This window comes from Vipera berus (assembly GCF_964194415.1).
Source record: "Vipera berus genome assembly, chromosome: 7".
NCBI lineage: Eukaryota > Metazoa > Chordata > Lepidosauria > Squamata > Viperidae > Vipera > Vipera berus.
The window spans coordinates 3,588,353-3,611,698 of record NC_138209.1 but is presented as its reverse complement, the minus strand read 5'-3'; the positions used below and the strand labels follow the sequence as shown (position 1 = coordinate 3,611,698).

General features: G+C 47.9%; 1 protein-coding gene across 2 annotated transcripts; it reads right to left on the bottom strand.

The window, feature by feature from the left end:
• Positions 1 to 3,855: 3,855 nt before the first annotated feature.
• On the bottom strand, positions 3,856 to 21,832 carry DDRGK1 (DDRGK domain containing 1). Of its 2 annotated transcripts, none has more exons than XM_081332209.1 (9): positions 21,664 to 21,832; positions 16,675 to 16,824; positions 13,457 to 13,563; positions 11,272 to 11,373; positions 10,132 to 10,254; positions 8,683 to 8,721; positions 7,319 to 7,375; positions 5,518 to 5,566; positions 3,856 to 4,079 (listed from the first exon to the last, which is right to left on the bottom strand). In XM_081332209.1, exons 1-9 carry the CDS (start codon positions 21,749 to 21,751, stop codon positions 3,907 to 3,909), a joined length of 888 nt encoding a protein of 295 aa, XP_081188335.1. In that variant the 5' UTR covers positions 21,752 to 21,832; the 3' UTR covers positions 3,856 to 3,906. The 2 variants fall into 2 exon arrangements, with proteins under 2 accessions (XP_081188335.1, XP_081188336.1); XM_081332210.1 differs by having other exon boundaries at positions 3,937 to 4,079; positions 5,420 to 5,566.
• Positions 21,833 to 23,346: the final 1,514 nt, after the last annotated feature.

The window sequence follows — 23,346 nt, the reverse complement described above, 5'->3', positions numbered from 1 at the left end:
GAGAGAGAGAGGGAGAGAGAGGGAGAGAGAGAGAGAGAATTACCGGCATCTGAGGTGTTCCTGGAGGCGGTCATCTTGTAGGGGACCCCGAAGGCGTAGAAGACCAGCGGCCAGGGCCCGACCGTGGTGGCCTGGGGCTCCAGCCAGATCCAGTTCTGCATGTAGATGGCCACGGCCAGGAGGACCATCGCCATGAGCTGCATCAGGGCAGCCAGCAGGCGGTAGGCCTCGGGCAGCGAGAGGTCCTCGGCGGGCGCTCGGGGCTCCAGCTGGTGGCTGGCATTGCTCAGCATGGCTGGCTGGAGGGAACTGGCCTGGTCAAGCGGTCAGGGTCAGCAGCTGGCAGAGGGGAGAAGCAGCCCAGCCTCAGGGAGAGGGAGGGGGGGACCTTGGCCCTCCCTCCCTCCCTCCCTTTTCTCTTCCGTCCTTCCTTCCATCCTTCCTTCCTACCTCTTTTCTCTTCCTTCCTCCTGCTCTTCCCTCTTTCCTCCCTGCCTCTTTTCTCCTTCCCTCCTTCCTTCCCTTTTCTCTTCCTTCCTTCCTCCCCTTTTCTCTTCTGTCTTTCCCTTTTCTCTTCCTTCCTCCTGCGCTTCCCTTCCATCCTTCCCTTTTCTCTTCTTTCTTCCCTTTCTTCCCTCCCTCCCTTTCTTCCTTTCTTCCCTTTTCTCTTCCTTCCTTTCCTCCCTCCCCTTCTCTTCCTTCCTCCTGCTCTTCCCTCTTCCATCCTTCCTTCCTGCCTCTTTTCTCTTCCATCCTCCTGCTCTTCCCTTTACTTTTCCTTCTTCCCTTCTTCCTTCCCTTTTTTCCTTCCTTCCCTTTTCTCCTTCCTTCCTTTCCTCCCTCCCCTTCTCTTCCTTCCCTTTTCTCCTCCCTTTCCTCCCTCCCTCCCTCCTCCCTTTTTTTCCTTCCTTCCTTCCTTCCTTCCTTCCTTCCTTCCTTCCTTCCTTCCTTCCTTCCTTCCTTCCTTCCTTTTCCCCTCCCTCCCTCCCTCCCTCTTTCCTCCTTCCCTTCCTTCCTGAGCTAACCCTCCTGTTACCAAACCATGCTTAGCAGGGGTACTAAGGGGTGCTTAGCAAGGTAGCCCAAAAAGTCAAGATGGCCGCTATGACCCTACAAAGCCCCGCCTCTTTTTAATGGGCATCCAATCGCCTGGTCCCAGCTACCATCTTGCTTTCCCACACCCTCCTTCCTTCCCCCCCCGCCCCCGCCCACCGCAGCCAGAATTAGACAACCCACTGGCCGGCCTGAGTCTTCAGTGTTGGTCTCAACAAGGGACTATGGGCGCTGTAGTCCCAACTATCCGGCAGGCACCAGATGGTGCCAGTTCCATGAGCTCAGCCTGGACTTTGGGGAGGGGGTCTCCTCCCCTCTTTAAGCCCCCTCGGCAGGCGGAGGCCCAAGGCCAGGTCTGCCCCCTGCCCTGCCAATGCTGGCCGGTGTGCCCGGCTGCTTCTGTGCCAGCCGGTCCCGATCCTGGTTCTCACTTTGTGTCCGGTGGTGGTTGACTTCCAGCCTTTCTCCAGGGTGTGTTTGTGTCTGTAGGAAGGGACAACTTCTAGTTGTGGGCAGAGAATTCCCATGACAATCAGCCCCGGTGGCTAATTGTTGATCGCCTGGCAACCAACAACAGAGAAGGGGCTTTGACTTCCTAGCCTGCCCTTCGCCCTTGAGATTTCCTGGTGGTGCCCTGTTCTGGGTTACCTTCTTTTTTCGAGACAGACTCAGTGTTCACCCCTTGGTGAGCCAAGCCTGCCTCTTAGTGGCTGGCAAGGCGCCGTTTGGGGGCAAAATGGGAAAAATTCTGCCTTTTATATTAGCTATCTCCTATTCGGGTACTCGCTTGTACTGAGACTTCCCTTTAACAAAAATCCTTTTAGGAAAAAATAACTTTTATCGTCTACCTGTAAGAAATGTTTAGAGCTAGTGGGTCTAGGCCAGGGGTAGGCAACCGTGGCTCTTTTATGACTCGTGGACTTCAGCTCCCAGAATTTATTTTATTTTTTTTTTATTTTAATTCCATTTATATCCCGCCCTTCTCCGAAGACTCAGGGCGGCTTACAAGCTTAGCAGTATTCCTGAGCCAGCCACGCTGAGGAGAAAGGGAGAGGTTTCCAAGCTGAGCCATGCTGGCTCAGGAATTCTGGGAGTTGAAGTCCACGAGTCATAAGAGAGCCAAGGTTGCCTACCCCTGGACTAGGCCGCTTTATGACTCGTGGACTTCAGCTCCCAGAATTCCTGAGCCAGCCACGCTGAGGAGAAAGGGAGAGGTTTCCAAGCTGAGCCATGCTGGCTTAGGAATTCTGGGAGTTGAAGTCCACGAGTCATAAGAGAGCCAAGGTTGCCTACCCCTAGACTAGGCCGCTTTATGACTCGTGGACTTCAGCTCCCAGAATTCCTGAGCCAGCCATGCTGAGGAGAAAGGGAGAGGTTTCCAAGCTGAGCCGTGCTAGCTCAGGAATTCTGGGAGTTGAAGTCCACGAGTCATAAAAGAGCCATGGTTGCCTGCCCCTGGCCTAGGCCGCTTTATGACTTGTGGACTTCAACTCCCAGAATTCCTGAGCCAGCCATGCTGAGGAGAAAGGGAGAGGTTTCCAAGCTGAGCCATGCAGGCTCAGGAATTCTGGGAGTTGAAGTCCACGAGTCATAAAAGAGCCATGGTTGCCTGCCCCTGGGCTAGGCCGCTTTATGACTTGTGGACTTCAACTCCCAGAATTCCTGAGCCAGCCATGCTGAGGAGAAAGGGAGAGGTTTCCAAGCTGAGCCATGCAGGCTCAGGAATTCTGGGAGTTGAAGTCCACGAGTCATAAGAGAGCCAAGGTTGCCTAACCCTGGTATAGGGGTTAAAGGACCCGGCTAAAGATCAGGAGACAGTAATTTCTAGTCACAGTTCAGGAGAAAGTCAAGAGTTAAATCATGAAATGTCCAGTTTCTTTCACCCCATCTTTGTATCGAGATCCGTAATTGAGACCCTCACATAAACTAAATTATTATTACTATTAATAACAATAATAATATTAATATGGTCAAGTCCTTGGTAAGGACTCAACAGGTAGACAAAAATGCCAAATCGAGTCTGAACATCTGGCTGACTGTGCGATGATGATGATAATAACAAAGTTGGAAGGGACCTTGGAGGTCATCTAGTCCAACCCCCAGCTCAGGCAGGAAACCCTATACCATTTCAGACAAATGGCTGTCCAGTCTCTTCTTAAAAACTTCCAGTGTTGGAGCATTCACTGCTTCTGGAGGCAGGTTGTTCCACTGGTTAATTGTTCTGTCAGGAAGTCCTAATCCTAACTGATTATCTTTGAATAGCCTTGCATGGGGAAAAAAATGCACCCCTATAAATTGGAAAAATAACATAAGGAGGCAGTTCAAAAGCTATCACCAATGTTTGAATCTCTGGAACTGTGATCCAGAAAGAAAATGTATTTCTTTTCATCAGAACCGCAAAGTACATGGGGTTACAGCTTGTCCATTTGCATTTGTCTGGGCGCCTGGGACTTGTAGTACAGAGAGGTTGTTCGAAATACGGGCGACGGGTCTGCAAATGTCCAATCCTAAACTTTTCAATACGTGCCGCAACCCGCCACTAAGAGCAAAGAATTCATCTGGAAAAAGCCCCGGAAAAGGATTCTTCTCACTCTGTTCTGAGGGCACGACAACCGACTCGTTTATAGATAAATATATTCCGAACGTGTGAATGGGACTCAAGTCAAAGGTCCCCAACCTTGGCAACTTTGAAGACTTGCGGACTTCAACTCCCAGAATTCCTCACACCAGACCCCCAGACTTCAGTGATCCAAAAGCTCATCTGAACACACACACACACAAACACCCCAAAATGACTTTATTCATTTTATTTGTCCCCACCCCCCGCCCTCCCCCCAAGAACAGAGGGGATTCTCAAGCCACTCCTTTGCTAAGGAAACCGGCCTCCGTTTGCAGGTTGATGAAGGAGTTGCTTTCTCGAGCCAGCTCTGTAATGGAGACGCGTCCCCGGCGCCGAATAAAGTCTGCCACGGCCGTCATCTCTTCGGGTGTGATGTAGATGAATTTGCCTCGGTCGTCGATCACCCCTGCAAGGAAAGCCAGAGCGGGAATGAGAAGAACCCACCCGGTGAACGCAAAGGGAAGGACGCGGGGTCCCAAACTCTTCCAGGATTTCAAAGTGGTTTGAAAGGCCTGCCGTAACAAGGGTGCTTTAAAGGGCCTGGCTGTTTAAAAGGGGAGAGTTTGATTTGAGATTCCTTTCGGAGATTGGCCTGCATCCCGGAATGGATGGTCCTTCCTCTTCCTCTCCCCCTCTTCCCTTCTCTCTCTTTCCTCCCTCTCTCTCTCATCCCTTCCTTCTCTTCCTTCTCTCTCCTCCCTACCTTCCCTTCTTTCGCCTTTTCTTCTTCTGTTCTGCCTTTCTTTTCTCCCTCGCTTCTCTCCTCCCTCCCTCCCTTTCTCCTTCCCTTCTCCTTCCTTCCTCTCCCCTTCCTTCTTTCCCCCTTCCATCCTTCCATCTCTCCTTCTCTTCCTCCTCTCTCCCTTCCTTCCTCTCTCTCCTCCCTCCCTTCTTCTCTTTCTTCTTCGCTCCCTCCCTTTCTCCCTCCTTCTTTCTTTTCTTCCTCTCCATCTCTTCTTTCTCTCTCCTCCCTCCCTCCCATCTTCCTCTCTCCCTTGTCCTCCTTTCTTTCTCCCTTCCTTCCTTCTCCTTCCTTCTTTCCCTCCCTTCCTTCTCCTTTCCTTCTCTCCTCCCTCCCTCTCCCTTCCCTCCTTCCTTCCTCTTTCCTCTCCTCCCTCCCTCCCTCCCTCCCGTCCTTCCCTTCCTTCTCTCCTCCCTCCCTCCCTTCCCTCCTTCCTTCCTCTTTCCTCTCCTCCCTCCCTCCCTCCCTTCGTTCTCTCCATCTCCTTGAATTTGGAAGGAATTACTTCACCCCAGATCCCCCCCCCCAGTGAATTGCTGGCTGATGACTTGAGAAAGGCAACCTTTGCCTTTCCCAGCCCTGCGGGTTTTCCTCCGCTCCTGACCTCCACATAATTTTGGGATCTTAAATTTGCAGAATTACACCGAAAGACCCCTGAAACGCAGCAGGCTGGGGGGGGGGGGCGAAGCAGCTCTTGACCATTACACCCGGCAGGTGCCAGGCCATCCATGAGGCAAGCCAGGGCGAGGAAGCAACCGCGTGCAAGGATGACCACCTTTTTCTTTTTCTTGACTTCAAACACGTCAATAGCCGCAACTCGGCCCAGGAAATCAGCTTTTTTTTTCTTCTTTTTTTTGGGCGGCCGACTAGCCAACGAAATATTCCAACAGCGACTTTGGACACTTGGCTGCACGGCTATTATTTCGAGCCCAAACAACCGTAATAATTCTTTGAGCCACGATGACCTTGTGGAACGGCAGCTGCAACCCAACCGAAGGGCTCACCCGCGTCAAGCGAAGACGGCCCAGGTGTCGCGGCGGAGAGAGACACCTGCTCGCCTCTGAACCAGGCAAGGAAATCCCGTCGTTATTTTGGCTCTCACCTGTCAGCGTGCCATCCGCCATCAGGTCTTGCACGCGGTTTATCGCATCCTGGGAAGGGAAAAACGAGCAGGTAAGCAGGGGGAAAGACTCCGGGGTGGTCCCTTTTGGGGAGAGGTCGGGCATCCATCCCCGTAAGCCCCCCCCTCCACACACCCCCGGCACTGCGACCCAAAAGCCTAGTGAGGCCACAGCTGGAATACCGCAGCCAATTTGGGCCACCATATCAGAAAAAAAGACGTGGAGAGCTTGGAAAAAATTCAGAGAAGAGCAACTAAGATGATCCAAGGCCTGGAGACTAAAACACAGGAAGAAGAGCTGCGGGAGTTGGGTTTGGCTAAAGAAAATAAGAAATAGGGGAGACACGATAGCAGTGCTCCAGTATTTGAGGGGCTGCCCCAAAGATGAGAGGGTCACGTTGTTCTCCAAAGCACCAGAGGGCAGGACGAGAAACAATGGTTGAAAATTGATCAAAGAGAGAAGCAACCTGGAATTAAGGAGAAACTTCCCGGTAGTGAGGACAATTAACCAGTGGAACAGCTTGCCACCAGAAATCGTGGGCGCTCCATCACTGGAGATTTTTAGGAAGAGACTGGACAGTCACCTGTCTAAGATGGTATAGGTTCTCCTGCTTGAGCGGAGGGCTGGACTAGAAGACCTCCATGGTCCCTTCCAGCTCTATTCTATTCTATTCTATTCTATTCTATTCTATTCTATTCTATTCTATTCTATTCTATTCTGTTCTGTTCTGTTCTATTCTATTCTATTCTATTCTATTCTATTCTATTCTATTCTATTATCCTATTCTATTATTTCCTTCCTTCCTTCCTTCCTTCCTTCCTTCCTTCCTTCCTTCCTTCCTTCCTTCCTTCCTTCCTTCCTTCCTTCCTTCCTTCGGAACAGCCTGCCACCAGAAATCGTGGGCGCTCCATCACTGGAGGTTTTCAAGAAGAGACTGGACATTCACCTGTCTGAGATGGTACAGGTTCTCCTGCTTGAGCAGGGGGCTGGACTAGAAGACCTCCATGGTCCCTTCCAGCTCCTATCCTATTCTCTAAATTTGTTTGCTGCCCCACTTGCCACAAGGTGACTCTGGGCAGCTGATCCAAGTGAAAAGCAATAAAAACAACACAGGTAACCCTCGACTTACAAAGGTCCTCCAAGTTACAGCAACCCTGGAAAAAGGTGACTTACGACCCTTTTTCACACTTAACGACCCTCGCGGCCTCCCCTGGGTCACGTGATCAAAATCCAGACAACCAACTCCTGTTTATGACAGTCGCAGCGTCCCGAGGTCACGGGATTCCCCTTTCGCGACAAGCAACGACAACCGGGGGGGGGGGGAAGCTGGATTCATTTAACAACCGTGTCACTAATTTAACGACTGCAAGGAGTCACTTAATCAGCCAAACTCCCTCAACCACAGAGATGTTGGGATCATTTGTGGTGGCTGGTTTTACAACCATTTCACGACTTTTCTTGCCACGCTTGTTACGCGAATCCCTGCAGCTGTTAAGTTAGTGACACGGCTGTTAAGCGAATCGGGCCCCCCCCCCACACACCGACTTCACTTGGTGGGGATGCAAAAGGGGATCCCGTGAGTCCGGGAGACTTTTGCAACCGTCCTAAACATTCAATATTTGATCATGTGGCCGGGATACTGCGACGGTCGTAAGTGTGAAAAACGGTCGACGGTATTTTGCCGTCGGTCGTCACCGGCGGAGACCTGAGCGTCACAAAGGGTTCGGCGCGTGGGCGCCTTCCCGCAGACAGCCGCGCAACGTCCGGCTCGCAAAGCCCTACCTGAGTCCTGAGGCCCAGGTGAGAAGCCAGATCTTCCAGGAGGACCACTTTGGCATCCTAGACGGGAGGGATAATTTTTTGAAATTATTCCTTCGTTCGTTCTGTCGGGCGTTTTAAATCGTTGAATCGGCAGGAGTTTCCCGACAGGGAGGAGAATTAAGCAGGGGAACGGCCTGCCACCAGAGCTTGTGGGTGATGTATCACTGGAGGTCCTTAAGAGGAGACGGGACGACCGTCTGTCTTTTACACATACAGATACACACACACACACACACACACACACAAACACAATTGCAGTGGTTGTTAAACGAACACCACTATTGTTAAGCTGACAAATGGTTTTGGATGAGGAGGAGGGAGGGAGGGAGGGAGAGGGAGTAGTAGGGTGGTGGAAGGAGGGAGGGAGGGAGGATGGTGGGAGGAGGAAGAGGAAGGAGGGAGCAGAGGAAGTAGGGAGGAGGGGAGGAGGAAGAAGGAAAAGGAAGAGGAAGGAGGAGGAGGAAAGAATGAGGGAGGAGTGGGTGGAGGGAGGGAGGAGGGTGGTAGAACGAAGGAGGGAGGGGGAGGAAGGAGGGTAAGAGAAGGCGGAGGGAGGGGAAGGGGAGGGGGGAGGAAGGAGGGGGCAGACAGGAGGGGGAAGGAGAATGGGAAGAGGAAGAGGAGGGAGGGAAGGGGCAGGGGATGGGGTGGAGGGAGGAGGTGGGAGGGAAGGGATAGGGGGAAGGGTCGGAGGGAGGAGGGAGGAGGGAAGAGGAGAGAGGGGGAGGAAGGAGAGCAGGGAGGAGGAAGAGGAAGGAGGGAGGGAGGAGGAAGGAAGGGGTAGGGGAAGGGGTAGGGGATGTGGCTGGAGCGAGGAGGGAGAAGGTAGGAGGGAGGAGAGTGGGGGAGGGAGTGAGGGAGGGAGGGAGGAGGGGGTCCCTTGTCTTTCAAATGCAGATGCTGAATCTTGTCCTGGTGGGTTTGTTCCCTTACGTTGTGCGATGCATTTGAGAACAGATAAACCTCCCAAGTGGCCTCAACGCCTCTCTAAAAGGAGGCAAACGACCAGCTCTCTACAAGGAGTATAAATCCTTCCATTCCCCACCGTGCAGTCAGAGCTGAAGAAGCCTCTGGGATGGGAAGCGAAACCTCTTCAAAGAAAAACAAAGAAAGTCCAGTTGCCTCCCGGAAAAAAGCCCCGTTGGATGCCCGTTTCATACCACCGAAGCGGTGATGGTCATTTGCTCCCCAGGGATCCACTGCTTGAATTCCAAAGGGCAAAGGTCAAGGGACATTAAGGAAGAACCGGACAGAGACGAGCCGTTAAGTGCAGATTAAAAAAATACCTCAGCTACCAAAGACTCAAATAAGAAAGAGGAACTTACCTTAATGTACGTGAGAAGTTCTGTCAGGAAACTTCGTGACTGGAGACAACAAGAGGAGCAATAATTAATTCACTGGAGAAGGAAGTAGACCAGGGGGTCTTCAAACCTGGCCCTTTGATGACTTGTGGACTTCAACTCCCAGAATTCCTCAGCCAGGCATGCTGGCTGAGGAATTCTGGGAGCTGAAGTCCACTCCTCTTAAGGTCTATACCAGGGGTCTTCAAACCTGGCCCTTTTATGACTTGTGGACTTCAACTCCCAGAATGCCTCAGCCAGGCACGCTGGCTGAGGCATTCTGGGAGCTGAAGTCCACTCCTCTTAAGGTCTATACCAGGGGTCTTCAAACCTGGCCCTTTTATGACATGGACTTCAACTCCCAGAATGCCTTAGCCAGGCACGCTGGCCAAGGAATTCTGGGAGTTGAAGTCCACTCCTCTTAAAAGTCTGTATCAGGGGTCTTCAAACTTGGCCCGTTTATGATTTGTGGACTTCAACCAAGAATGCCTCAGCCAGGCACGCTGGCCGAGGAATTCTGGGAGTTGAAGTCCACTCCTCTTAAAGTCTATATCAGGGGTCGAAGGAGGTCCCGTGTTCTAAGCACGCCGGAAAATTAAAATTTGCTGCAAAGGACGGTTACGCTGGCATTTTCGATACGACGCAGTTCTGTCATCAGGCCTTTTTTGAGATTGGAAACCCTGCCCGTTCCTAGCTGGCGACCGATCTGTTTTACAACTAATTCTGCAAAGGAATTATCAGTGACACCCTTCCCGCCCTCCCCCCCCCACACACCCAGAAAAGGCTGGCCGACTGATCTCTAAATTGGCGGTGAAAAGATGCCGTGAGTCGGAAATGGGCAATTCATATCCAAGGCCTCAGAAAGGTTTTCATGCCTGCGTTTCGTCTTTTGCTTCCTCCTCTAGTTGATTATGGAGGATGGGCGTTAAAAGGGCGGATTTTACACTCTGACTGGTCTAAAAGGAGAAAGATAATGACTCTTCTCCATTCCTCCATCCCCCCTTTTCTTCCTTCCCTTCCCTCCTCCCTGTCCTTCCATCCTTTCCCCTTTTTTCCTAACTCCTTTTATCCTCCGTCCCTCCCTCTTTCTTTCCTTTTATTTCCTGACCCACTCTCCCCTTCCCTTCCTTCCATCCTCTCTCCTTCCTCCTCTCCTCCACCCTTCCCTCCCTCTCCTTCCTCTGATCTTCTCTCCCTTTTCCTCCTTCCTTCACTTTCTTCCATCCTCCCTTTTTCTCTCCTTCCTCCTCTCCTCCACCCTTCCCTCCCTCTCCTTCTTCCTCTGATCTTCTCTCCCTTTTCCCCTCCTTCCTTCTTCACCCATCCTTCCCTCCCTCCCCTCCCCTTCCTTATCACACAGCTGAGCTTTCCCTTCTCTTCAAAACAAACCAATCCAATCCCGGTATTCTTCTCTTCCACTCCGATCCGACCTACCTGCTCCTCGGTCATCGCTTCATCCAGTCCTTCTTCTTCCACCACAAAGCTCTCCTTCAGCTTCAGATACTCCTCGTATTCCCGCCGCTCCTCCTCCTCCTTGGCCTTCTTCAGCTGTTCTTCCTGTGGGAAGGCGCGGGTGGTTTTTATTCTGGCAAGGCCTACCAAGGAGTCTCAAGACTTGCTTTCAAAACAGGGTGGGAATTAATGCCTCCTCCTCCTCCTCCTCATTCTAGCCCACTGCAGGACGGAGGCCTCGCCCGCATGTTCCCAACACCTGCGGTCCCGAGCTTTCTCTCTTTTGCCAGAAAGAAATCACCCGGCTGGCGTTCACGCTTAAGGCAGGGCTAGAACTCGCCGTCTCCTGGCGATAATAAGGTAAAGGTAAAGGTTTCCCCCGCACGTGCGTGCTAGTCGTTTCCGACTCTAGGGGCCGGTGCTCATCTCCGTTTCAAAGCCGAAGAGCCGGCGCTTGTCCGAGGACATCTCCGTGGTCATGTGGCCGGCATGACTAGATGCCAAAGGCGCACGGAACGCTGTTACCTTCCCACCGTAGCGGTCCCTGTTTTTCTACTTGCATTTTTACGTGCTTTCGAACTGCTAGGTTGGCAGAAGCTGGGACGAGGAACAGGCGCTCACTCTGCTACGCGGCACTCGAGATTCGACCCGCCAAACTTCCCACCTTCCGATCGACAAGCTCAGCGTCCTAACCCACCGAGCCAACCGCGTCCTCCCCCCAAATCACCCGGCTGACTTTCACGCCTAAGGTGGGGCTAGAATTCACCGCCTCCCGCTTTCTAACCTGGCCCCTTCGTGACTAGACCAAATTAACCAAGGAGCTACCGAAGAGGGGGGTAAAAAAAAATCACACCACCACCAACACAGGCAGGGCAAACAGGAAGGACCCCCCCCACCCCCCAGCACTGAGAGCGTGACAGAGTTGGGCGATGAGACGTCTGCGGGAAAATTTCCTAAGCTCAGAGAGCACTAAAGGCTGCGCAGTTCAAATCCCCATCTGCAGATATTTCCCTTTCTATTTGCAATACGCGACAGAAACCAGTCCTGGGATTTTTTTGGCCTTTTTGGGGCAACGACCCAACTTTGTTCCACCATCGTCTCTCTCTCTCTCTCCCAGCTCACCTTCCTTTCCTCCTCCTGACGCTGATGTTCCTCTTGTAAGCGACGTTCTTCTTCTCGTTTTTCTTCCAATTTCTTTCTTTCTTCCCGTTCGGCTTCCTCGGCCTTCGGACGTGGAGAAGGGGAGACGATTAAGGGTGTGTCTGTTTGTGTGCACAAATCCCTCCTTCCTGAACATTACAACAAGCGTCTCCCTAAGATCGAAGGTTTTAAAAACGTTTCCCCGCTCCCATCTTGACACAGAAGCAAAAAAAACAACAACAACATTACAGCGAGGAAACACGATTGCGGCGGACAGCTGTATGGCAATAGTCCTCACCTTACGACTACGATTAAGCCCAATATTTCAGTTGCTAAGCACGACGGTTGTTAAATGAATCCTCCCCCGTTTTTATGATTCATTGTTTTTTGTGTGCCACGGTTGTTAAACGAAACCCTGCAGCTGTTAAAATGAATCTGGTTTCACTTGTCAGAAGGGCGTAAAATTAGCTCACTCAACAGAGGTCTGGCTTAGCAACAGAAATTTTGTGACCACCCTTGTGGTTGTTAAGTCGAGGACTACCTGTACTTAAAACTCCCAGTGGTCGTTAGAAAGTTCTTCTGTTAACCAACAACCAGATTTTAATTTGTGACCTAACACCCACCTTGCCACCCACCCCACAAACACATGTGGATTCTATTTGCTTAAACCTGGGAATTTTGTTCCTTTCTCTTTACACCTTTATGCATTTTTCTAACTTGGTGCCTTTGGACTGTACTAGGACTACAGCTCCCAGGATTCCTAGGGACATGATCCAATCAAAGAATGCCGATTTAGATAGATAGATAGATAGATAGATAGATAGATAGATAGATAGATAGATAGATAGATAGATAGATAGAGATAGATATAGATGATAGATGAAAGATGAAAGATAGATGATGATATAGATTATATAGATGATAGCTAAGATGATAGCTGATACAGATGACAGATGATATAGATGATAGATGATAGATGATAGGCGATAGATATAGACAGATATAGATAGATGATATAGATGATAATGATATAGATGATATATATAGATGATAGCTAAGATGATAGCTGATACAGATGACAGATGATATAGATATAGACAGATATAGATGATAGATGATGATATAGATGATATATATAGATGATAGCTAAGATGATAGCTGATATAGATGACAGATGATATAGATGATAGATGATAGATAGACAGATAGATAAAAAGGTAAAGGTAAAGGTTGCCCCGCACATGCGTGCTAGTCGTTTTCGACTCTAGGGGCCGGTGCTCATCTCCGTTTCAAAGCCGAAGAGCCAGCGCTTGTCCGAGGACGTCTCCGTGGTCATGTCATGACTAGGCGCCAAAGGCGCACGGAACGCTGTTACCTTCCCACCGTAGTGGTCCCTATTTTTCTACTTGCATTTTTTATGTGCTTTCGAACCACTAGGTTGGCAGGAGCTGGGACGAGTAACAGGCGCTCACTCTGTTACGTGGCACTCGGGATTCGACCCGCCAAACTGCTGACCTTCTGATCGACAAGCTCAGCGTCCTAACTCACTGAGCCACCGCGTCCCTTAGATAGATAGATAGATAAACCTTTATTGTCATTTTTTACTGTGGGCACAATGGCACACATTAAAAATGAAATTTAGTTGCTTCCTCTCAAAGTGTGCACATATGTAACACACATTTAAACGTACCTACACCCTCACATATAAGTAACAAATAAATATTAAGTACTGTCCATCTTGAATACATAACGGAAGGAGGAAGCTTGAGAGTTCACAAGGTTATTGCTGTATGGAGCGAAACTGTGGCTGAATCTGAATGTTCTGCTTCGAATACCATGAAGCCCCCTCCTCCCAGAAGGGAACAAGGTAAACAGGTCGTGGGGAGGGTGTGTAGTGTCTCGGACAATCTTGTGGACAATCCTGCTCAAGCAACGCTTATATTCCACATCCTGGATGGAGTGGAGGGAACTGCCCATCATCTTTTCTACTGTCCTCACCACTCTCTGCACCGCCTTCCTGTCCGAAGCAGGGATGCTTCCAAACCAGACCGTGATGCTGTATGACAGGATGCTCTCGATCGTCCCTCTGTAAAAAGTGGTCAGGACAGGGGAAAGAAGACGTGCTTTTCTCATAAAATGCATTTTATAAAACGCAGGGGAGACTCACCTCTCTCTGAGTTTTCCTTGCTTGCTTCTCCTCTAACTTCCGTTGTTTCTTTGCTCCAATCTTTCCGGAAACTTGGAACTCGGCTGGTTCGGCTCCATCGTTTTCTTCTAGGTTTGGTTCACAATCATTTTTGGAGAGGAAAAAGGAAACAGAGGAGGATGGTAAGAGATTACACGGCAGGGGGAAAAAAGGTGTTGGGCTGGTTTTTTTCCTTCTTCTAGAAAATCATTTTTGCAGAGCAGAAAGACTTCCAATATTAAGAATGGAACCGCCTTGCTTACCCTGGTTCAGGGATAGGCAACCTTGGCTCTTTTATGACTCGTGGACTTCAACTCCCAGAATTCCTGAGCCAGTATGGAGAACTATGGCCCCTTTATGACTCGTGGACTTCAACTCCCAGAATTCCTGAGCCAGCATGGGGAAATATGGCCCCTTTATGACTCGTGGACTTCAACTCCCAGAATTCCTGAGCCAGCATGGGGAAATATGGCCCCTTTATGACTGGTGGACTTCAACTCCCAGAATTCCTGAGCCAGCATGGGGAAATATGGCCCCTTTATGACTCGTGGACTTCAACTCCCAGAATTCCTGAGCCAGCATGGGGAAATATGGCCCCTTTATGACTCGTGGACTTGAACTCCCAGAATTTCTGAGTCAGCCTGGGGAACTATGGCCCTTTTATGACTCGTGGACTTCAACTCCCAGAATTCCTGAGCCATCATGGGGAACTTTGGCCCCTTCATGACTTGAGGACTTCAACTCCCAGAATTCCTGAGCCAGTATGGGGAAATATGGCCCCTTTATGACTCGTGGACTTGAACTCCCAGAATTCCTGAGCCAGCATGGGAAACTATGGCCCTTTTATGACTCGTGGACTTCAACTCCCAGAATTCCTGAGCCATCATGGGGAACTTTGGCCCCTTCATGACTTGAGGACTTCAACTCCCAGAATTCCTGAGCCAGTATGGGGAAATATGGCCCCTTTATGACTCGTGGACTTCAACTCCCAGAATTCCTGAGGCCGCATGGCTGGCTCAGGAATTCTGGGAGTTCAAGTCCACGAGTCATAAAAGAGCCAAGGTTGCCTACTCCTGCCCTGGTTAGATGCCGCGCTGACAGTTGCATCCACGAGTGGCAAATTATTCTAAGGATTTACTTGACGAACAACAGAAAGTTTGGCCTCCCTTGTACAGGCAGACGTGCCACCGTTCATTTAATGACTGTTCGAAGTTAGAACAGCGCTGGAAAAAAAAGTGACTGAGGACCGTTTTTCACGCTTGGGACCGTTGCAGCATCCCCAGGGCCACCCGATCAAAATTCGGACGCTTGGCAACCGACTCGTATCTATGACGGCTGCGGTCTCCCGGGGTCAGTTGATCCCTTTCTGTGACCTTCTGACAAGCGAGAGTCAAGGGGGCAGCCTTCGGCTGCTGTTAAGGCGCTCCTGATAAGCCGCAAGAGACGTGGGTGTCGCCTTGCTTGGATTGTGTGTTTTTTATATTTATATTATGCTTTTAAATCGAGGAGAATATTTCTAAGCTCAGGATTGAGATGAGGGATCCTTGGTGCTCTCTGAGCTTGGTGGTTTTCTTGCAGGAGCTTCATGGGGGGGAGGAGGAGGAGGAGGAGGAGGAGAAGGAGAAGAAGAAGAAGAAGAAGAAGAAGAAGAGGAGGAGGAGGAGGAGGAGGAGGAGGAGGAGGAGGAGGAGGAGGAGGAGGAGGAGGAGGAGCTATATAACAATACAGGAAGATTTGATGACTCTAAAGCACGGGAAAAAGTTCTAAACTTCACAGTTTAGATATGGGATGGCATCTCGCTGCTAACTCAAAACAATTGAGGTTGACTTTCTCAAATAACGTTGGCCAACTGGGTCTCTTAACTTAAAAGTACTCCTTGCCTCTTATCCCCATCCTTTCCTGAGCTGAAAAATTCAACAACATGGACCGCTCCGGGCCTTTGAGATAACTTCAAGGGAGATGGGGGAAATTTGACGAGAAATTATAAGCCAGCCTGCCTTGAAAACATCAAAAACCTTATTTTTATCATTATTTTTTTTTATTTCCCCAACTGCGTTCTGTTTGAACTGCCTCTTGCACTTCAAAGACATCCACCTGGGTTGAAAAGTTCAGGGCTGTCAACCGATGTGCGGCAGGCACAAAAGCAGCAGCATCGCAACACCCTTTGGGGCAGAGAAACAGAAAGCGTTCAAAGTGGAAAACCGTCAAAAAGGACAGCGTGAGGTGGGAGGAAAGGAGGGTGTGTGTGTGTGTGTGTGTGTGTGTGTGTGTGTGTGTGTGTGTCAAGATCAGCATACAAATCATGAGCTGCCACCTGTTTGGTGGTGAAAAAGAAAAAAGCGTGGGGGGGGGGGCGCGTGGGGGCAGGTATTTTTGGGCTACTAAAATTTCCCCGATAAGAAATGGACGCAGGGTGTGAAAGTCAGGTTTATTTAGCGGTTAAGGCACCAGGCTGGAAACAGGAGGCGGTGAGTTCTAGTCCTGTTTTAGGCATGAAAGCCGGATGGGTGACTTTGGGCGAATCACCAGGAGATGGTGAGTTCTAGTCCTGTTTTAGGCATGAAAGCCGGCTGGGTGACTTTGGGCCAGTCAACTCAGGACACCTCCCAAAGTTGTAGTGGTTGTGTGGATAACAGGAGGAGGAAGGATTATCAGGTGTGCTCACCACCTTGAATTACTTCTAAAAATAATAAAGGTAGGATATAAATAAATAAAATGGTTAGCAGTCAAAACGTCTAGGGAGATTCTCAGTCATCCAGGTCACTGCTGTCCCCAAGGTGCTTTTTCACGAGGCAACGGGGCTGACTTCTTTTTCCTTGAAGACGTTTCGCTTCTCGCCCAAGCAGCTTCTTCAGCTCTGACTGGATAACGGGGGAATGGAAAGACTTGATACTCCTTGCGGACACCTCGTCCTTTGCCTCCTTTTAGAGAGTCGTTGAGGCCACCCTGGACACAGATAAACCTCCAGGTGGCCTCAACGACTCTCTAAAAGAATTGCAAAGGACCGACTGTCTGCAAGGAGTATAAATCTTTCCGTTCCCCCCGCCATCCAGTCAGAGCTGAAGAAGCTTCTTGGGCGAGAAGCGAAACGTCTTCAAGGAAAACCAAAGAAAGTCCAGTTGCCTCCCGAAAAAAGCGCCTTTGGGACAATTAGCAGACAAACGTCCCCATCAAAACGTGGGACAGTAAGGAGATGCTACCTTCCACTGCTTCCTCGACCTGTTGCGTGCGTCTCAGAGCGAGCATCCTGTTCCTCCGGTGTCTGGCCATCCCTTCCCCTCGCTCGCCAGCCAAGGGCCGAGGTCGGGCTGCTACGGCGGCCGCCACATTTTCACGGTGTACCTCGTCATCTGGGTAAGAAAAGGAAGCGGTTTTACTGTCCGTTGAGGATCACCGAGAGACGGCTGTGGTGTAGTTGTCACAAGGCACAAAAGGCTAGAGAACAAGAGTGCCCTTCTCGCTTTAGGTACAAAGCCAGCCGGAGGACTTGGGCCTCCCTCTGAATACCGGAAAAAGAAAGTCAGGACACTGATGTTCTTATGAAGAGAATGGAATGGAAAATAGAATGGAATAGAGAACAAGAAGAATAGAATGGAATGGAATAACGACAGAATAGAATAGAATGATAGAATAGAATAGAATATAGAAGAATAGAATATAGAAAAATGGAATGGAATAGGAATAGAATAGGAATAGAATAGGAATAGAATAGAATAGAATAGAATAGAATAGAATAGAATAGAATAGAATAGAATAGAATAGAATAGAATAGAATAGAATAGAATAGAATAGAATAGAATAGAATAGAATATAGAACAATGATAGAATAGAATACAGTAGAATAGAGAATGGAATAGAATACAATAATGATAGAATAGAATAAGGATAGGATAGGATAGGATAGGATAGGATAGGATAGGATAGGATAGGATAGGATAGGATAGGATAGAGAATAAGAAGAATGGAATGGAATAGAACAGAACAGAATAGAATAATGATAGAATAGAATAGAATAGAATATAGAAAAATAGAATAGATATAGAAAAATGGAATGGAATAGAATGGAAGAGAACAGAAAATAGAATGGAATAGAGAATAAGAAGAATGGAATGGAATAGAACAGAACAGAATAGAATAATGACAGAATAGAATAGAATGATAGAATAGAATATAGAAGAATAGAATAGAATATAGAAATATGGAATAGAATAGAATAGAAAAAAATGGAATAGAGTATAGAATAATGATAGAATAGAGTAGAATAGAGAATGGAATAGAATACAATAATGATAGAATAGAATAGAGTAGAGTAGAGTAAGGTAGGGTAGGGTAGGGTAGAGAACAAGAAGAATGGAATGGAATGGAATAGAACAGAACAGAACAGAATAACGACAGAATAGAATAGAATGACAGAATAGAATAGAATATAGAAGAATAGAATATAGAAAAATGGAATAGAATAGAATAGAATATAGAATAATGATAGAATAGAATAGAGTAGAATAGAGAATGGAATAGAATAGAGTAGGATAGGATAGGATAGGATAGTATAGTATAGGATAGGATAGGACAGAATAGAATCTGGAAGGGACTTTGGAGGTCTTCTAGTCCAGCCCCATGCTCAAGCAGAACCTATTCTATTCTATTCCTATTCTATCCTGTAAATTCAAGATTCAGTCAGCTTTGAAAGTGAGTGCCGCTGAACTTAGGGTGACTTGCTTCCCAGTAGGCGTATAGAGTCTGCCCAAGAAAGCCACTTTATGTGTTCTCACTTCAGATGCATGTTTACCAAATGGAAAATAAAATGTTTAAAATGGCTTCCAAAAAAATATCTTCAATGGGCTTCAATGCAATCCTTCAACATCCAGAGAAACGATGCCCCTAAAGGGACATTACATTTGAGGGGCTGCCACAAAAAAAAGGGGGGGGGGAAAGAGGGGAGTCAAGCTCTTCTCCAAAGCACCCGAAGGCAGGACAAGAAGCAACAGATGGAAACTAACCAAAGAGAGAAGCAACCTAGAACTAAGGAGGAATTTCCTGACAATTAATTAACAATTAACTAACAATTAATCAGTGGAATAGCTTTCCTCCAAAAGTTGCAGATGTTCCATTACTGGAGGTTTTTAAGAAGAGATTGCACAATCATTTGTCTGGAATCGTATAGGGTCTCCGGTCTGAGCAAAGGGTTGGACTAGAAGACCTCCAAGGTCCCTTCCAACTCTTGTCATTCTATTATTTTGTTATGCACAGGCACATCAATTCCTACCACCCCTATCTGATATGGTATTTTGATTTTGGGGGCAGATAAGTAGGCATTAACTGTTTATTTTACTCCTGTGTGTGTGTGTGTGTGTGTGTGTGTTATGTGAGTGTGAGGGGTAAGGAAATGGTTTTTTACCTCAGAAATGTACCCATCTGGGTTTCAGGCTGGGCATCAACGAGGAGCACAAAATGTATGTTGTGCAGCTAATAGGATGTGTTCAAGACATTGAAATACTTCCTATTATATTACTCAATAAAAACACTTATCCAGTCCACAGCAACATTTAGATTCTTCTCCAAAAATCATTTTAAATTCTTGGGAATGTTAAAATGCCTTGCTCCGGCCCCTAACAGAAACTCAAGTCCCCCTCTAAATAAGACATTCTATTAATGGATGTCTCATTATGCCAAAGTCTGAATCTAACATACAGACAAGTCAAAAATAAAATTTCATTGTTGCCAGGGCAATAAAAATTAGTAGTCATGGTCACTACAGTCCCTATTAATATACAGTACCCATATTAAATTCTGCCTTATATTTTACTTACATTCCTAGTTTCTTTTGCACAATTTCCTCCCTCTGGTCTATTTTTTTTTTTAAACGTGCTGGATTAATTGACGAAGCAAACTCATTTTTTTTTCATTAAAATGGCAGACAAAAATGCAAGAGTAAATTTCTGTCACTCATTTTGCTGTCCAGGTACGTTCTTTGCAGAAAACCCGAGTCTGGTAGCCTGTTTTCCAATCACCAAATTTTATTCAAAGAAAGCAGTTTTTGTGCTAATGTGCAGTTTTGAGCTAAGTATGTATGAAATCTAAAGAACAATGACATTGCCATTAGCAACTCCATTTGGAAATATTACCACACAAACAGAGAACTGGGTTAAACTCAGAATTCTACAAAACTCAGGTTTTTGGTGTTGTTTTTTTTAAAAAAGAGGAAAAACAGAATGCTGTATATAGGGTGTGAGGCTTAAGTGTGGTCTACTAAAGATTCAACACCACTGTTCAAAAGATTGGATCAATTAATTGCACCCCACTGCAGAGGATTGTTGCAAACTATACTAGGAGTAATGAGCAAGTGGTCCTTGCACAGGTGAAAATAAACACTTTTTTCCTCTGGTTCAATTTTTAAAAAAAAGCATTTGTGTAAGCAGGAAAATGCAAAAATGATCTTTTTTTCATATAGTTGGAATGTTTTATTCCTTATCTGCGTGCCAGTAAGAACTGGAGTAGTTTAGGTAATTAAGACAGACGTAAAGAGTGTGTAAAATAGACGATGGTGCAACTACACCTAAAAAAAATAAGCTAACGGACTGATAATACCACATCCTGGGACACCTATCCTGCATGAGACATACCAAATCAAGCTAGCTAAGTTGTGAAAGATCACACAGCTGATGTGTGACAAGGTAACTGGAGACAAATTGAACGGCTGCAGGACTTGGGTATGGCTAGTCTAGAGAAAAGAAGGACTATGGGCAACCTGATAACAGTGTTCCAATATTTGAGGGGTTGCCACAAATAAATAATAATAATAATAATAATAATAATAATAATAATAATAATAATAATAATAATAATAATAATAATAATAATAATGAAGAAGAAGAAGAAGAAGAAGAAGAAGAAGAAGAAGAAGAAGAAGAAGAAGAAGAAGAAGAAGAAGAAGAAGAAGAAGAAGAAGAAGAAGAAGAAGAAGAAGAAGAAGAAGAAGAAGAAGAAGAAGAAAGTTGGAAGGGACCTTGGAGGTCATCTAGTCCAACCCCCTGCTCAGGCAGGAAACCCTATACCATTTCAGGCAAATGGCTGTCCAGTCTCTTCTTAATAACTTCCAGTGTTGGAGCATTCACCGCTTCTAGTGGCAGGTTGTTCCACTGGTTAGTTGTTCTAACTGTCAGGAAGTTTCTCCTTAGTTCTAGGTTGCTTTTCTCCTTGATTAGTTTCCATCCGTTGCTTCGTGTCCTGCTTTCAGGTGCTTTGGAGAATAGGGGGGTTCCACTTATTCTCCAAAGCACCTGAAGGCAGGACAAGAAACAACAGATGGGAAATTAATCAAGCAGAGAAGCAACCCGGAATTAAGGAGAAATTTTCTGACAGTGATGACAACTAACCAGTGGAACAGCTTGCCACCAGAAGTTGTGGGTGCTCCATCACTGGAGGTTTTTAATAAAAGACTGGACAGCCGTTTATCTGAAATGGTATATGGGGTCTCCTGCTTGAGCAGGGGGTTGGACTAGAAGACCTCCAAGGTCCCTTCAGCTCCATTCTATTCTGAAATTCAGACGCATTTGCCACCAATTGTGAACACCACCCAGAAATTCATTTAAAAGGTGCCAGGTTGGGGACAGCCCCAGTTCCCCATGCCCAGCATTCCTTATTTTCCCTATCAGGCCCTTTGCACATGACCAGAAGCAGCCATGCGGTCAGAGAGAGGAGGGCCCAGGGCTCCCTGAAAAACAGAGAATTTAGGGCAGCCACCCCCAAAATCAATCCGGAACCCAAGGAAAAACACTCTGTATCCTCAGAGCCTCCATCTCTTGACTGCTTAAATCAGGGGGTCTTCAAACTTGGCCCTTTGATGACTTGTGGACTTCAACTCCCAGAATTCCTCAGCCAGCCACGCTGGCTGTGGAATTCTGGGAGTTGAAGTCCACAAGTCTTAAAGCGACCAAGTTTGAAAACCCCCTCCCCCTGGCTTAAATGGAGGACTCGGGGTGGGGGCCAGTTAAGAGGCGCTGGACTACAACTCCCAGACTCTCCAGACAGCGCAGGCGGTTAGACGCTGGCCAGAGGGATTGTGGGAGTTGTAGTCCCAGGAGCATAGAGGCCTCCGGCTAGAGGAGGCCGTGGCCCGCGCCCGGAAGTCCTCTTTCCCCCGCCGCAGACCGTCCTCTCCGCCGACCCCGTTAGGCGGAGGCTCCTACCCCCGCGCGCCTGTCCCCGGACGCGGCTGACGAAGACGAGGAGGGCCGCCAGCAGCAGCGCCGCCACCACGTAAAGCACCGGGTCCATGTTCGTCACGTGACCGCCGTAGCCCCGCCTCTTCCGTTTGCCCTCTCGGCGAACCGAGCAATCCGGAGCGAAGGTAGGAAAGCGCAGGGCGGGGATCGGAGGCGATAGCCACGCCCACTCTTTGCCTCTTTGGCCGGCTAGGGCGGAAAAGATGATTGGGCGGCGGGGGGGGGGGGAGGTTCGCTCTCCCGCGGCGTCGCCTAGCAACCGCAGAGCGTTGACGTCGGGCTTTCCCCTCGCCGCTTTAGAGCTGTCCGACGAGGTGCCTGATTGGAAAAATAGGTTGCCTTTATTTGGGCTTTGGAAATAAACCAGCCGATTAATGAGGAGATTCGCAGATATAGACTGGGCTATCCAAGTATTTTCTTAACGGACGTTTAGGGCAGGGGGTCTCCAAACTTGGGCCTTTTATGACTTGTGGACTTCAACTCCCAGAATTCTGGGAGTTGAAGTCCACAAGTTATAAAAGGGCCGAGTTTGAAGACCCCTGTTACAGGCACAGAAAAGAGGTGTCTAAGCTTCTGCCTGAGTGCAGGTGCCATGCACTTTTGAAAGTGGTAAGGCTGTCTCTGCAACAGGAATTTCCCCACGCCACATAACGCAACTTCTTTTTTTTTGTGGGCACATTTCCAATATATGCACGGCTTTCCTGTAAAAAATACTGGAGAGCACTTGAGCAACGTGCGCCCACTTTTGCACAAAGCCAACCCCAAAGTTACTAAAAAAATATTCCTATTAAGAAAAAAAAAGCTAATTGCAGTAGAGATCTGATGTCGAGGATGGTGTTTTTCAAACTTGGCTGAAATTTAAAATGTGTGGACCAACAATCAGAAATGCCCGGCCAACATGCTGACTTTAACCAATCATTATATACCTACTTGCCTCCCTCCCTCTCTCCTTTCCCCTTCCCTTCTTTTACTTATCCATCTATCTGTCTTTCAGTCTATCTATCACCTATATAGCCATTTATGTCCCTTCCCCTATTTATCCATGCATCACCATGTATCCATTTCCTTCTTTCCTTCCCCTTCCTCTTTCTACTTATCCATCCATCCATCCATCCATCATATACCTCCCCTCTCTTCCCTTTTATCCATCCTGTTAGATGTTTAGTGCCAGCCATTGGCAGTTCCCCAAAAGGGTCATCAGATGGGGGCAAAGAGGTTTCTTTGCTTCCACTGATGAGCCAAGGGTCCCAGACCCACAGCCCCATTGGCGAGAGAGTTTTATGGTCAAGGAGGGGCCAAGACCCCCCATAAATACCTCTGCACGAGGGGCTGCTCTTTGTTCTCCATTTTCCAGTTCTCCAGTTCTATCTCTACTCCTAACCTCTATTTTAGTCATGTAATCCTAGCTTGTTTTGTTTTATTTTATTTCTCTCTCACATGCAGGCATGAATGCTTTCATGCCAAGTATTTTCTTTCTCTTTGATCTATCATGAATAAAACTAATATGATTGCATCTCTGCGTTCTGCCTTTGCTTGGGAGCTCCTTTAACGATTCATTGTGAGTCCACCTCACAAGTTGGTAGCAGAGGATGGTTTAAAGGAAAGCTTCCAAGCCAGCCAGGAACTAACCAATAAGATGTCTGGAGG

What these genes read in the sequence shown, in the direction of transcription:
- DDRGK1 (XM_081332209.1), bottom strand. Translation starts at nt 21,751, where the DNA reads ATGGACCCGGTGCTTTACGTGGTGGCGGCGCTGCTGCTGGCGGCCCTC. An exon ending in CCGGGGACAGGCGCGCGGGG is followed by an intron (nt 16,825 to 21,663) that starts GTAGGAGCCTCC and finishes TTTCTTACCCAG; the next exon opens with ATGACGAGGTACACCGTGAA. An exon ending in ACCTGGGCCTCAGGACTCAG is followed by an intron (nt 5,567 to 7,318) that starts GTAGGGCTTTGC and finishes TTCCCTTCCCAG; the next exon opens with GATGCGATAAACCGCGTGCA.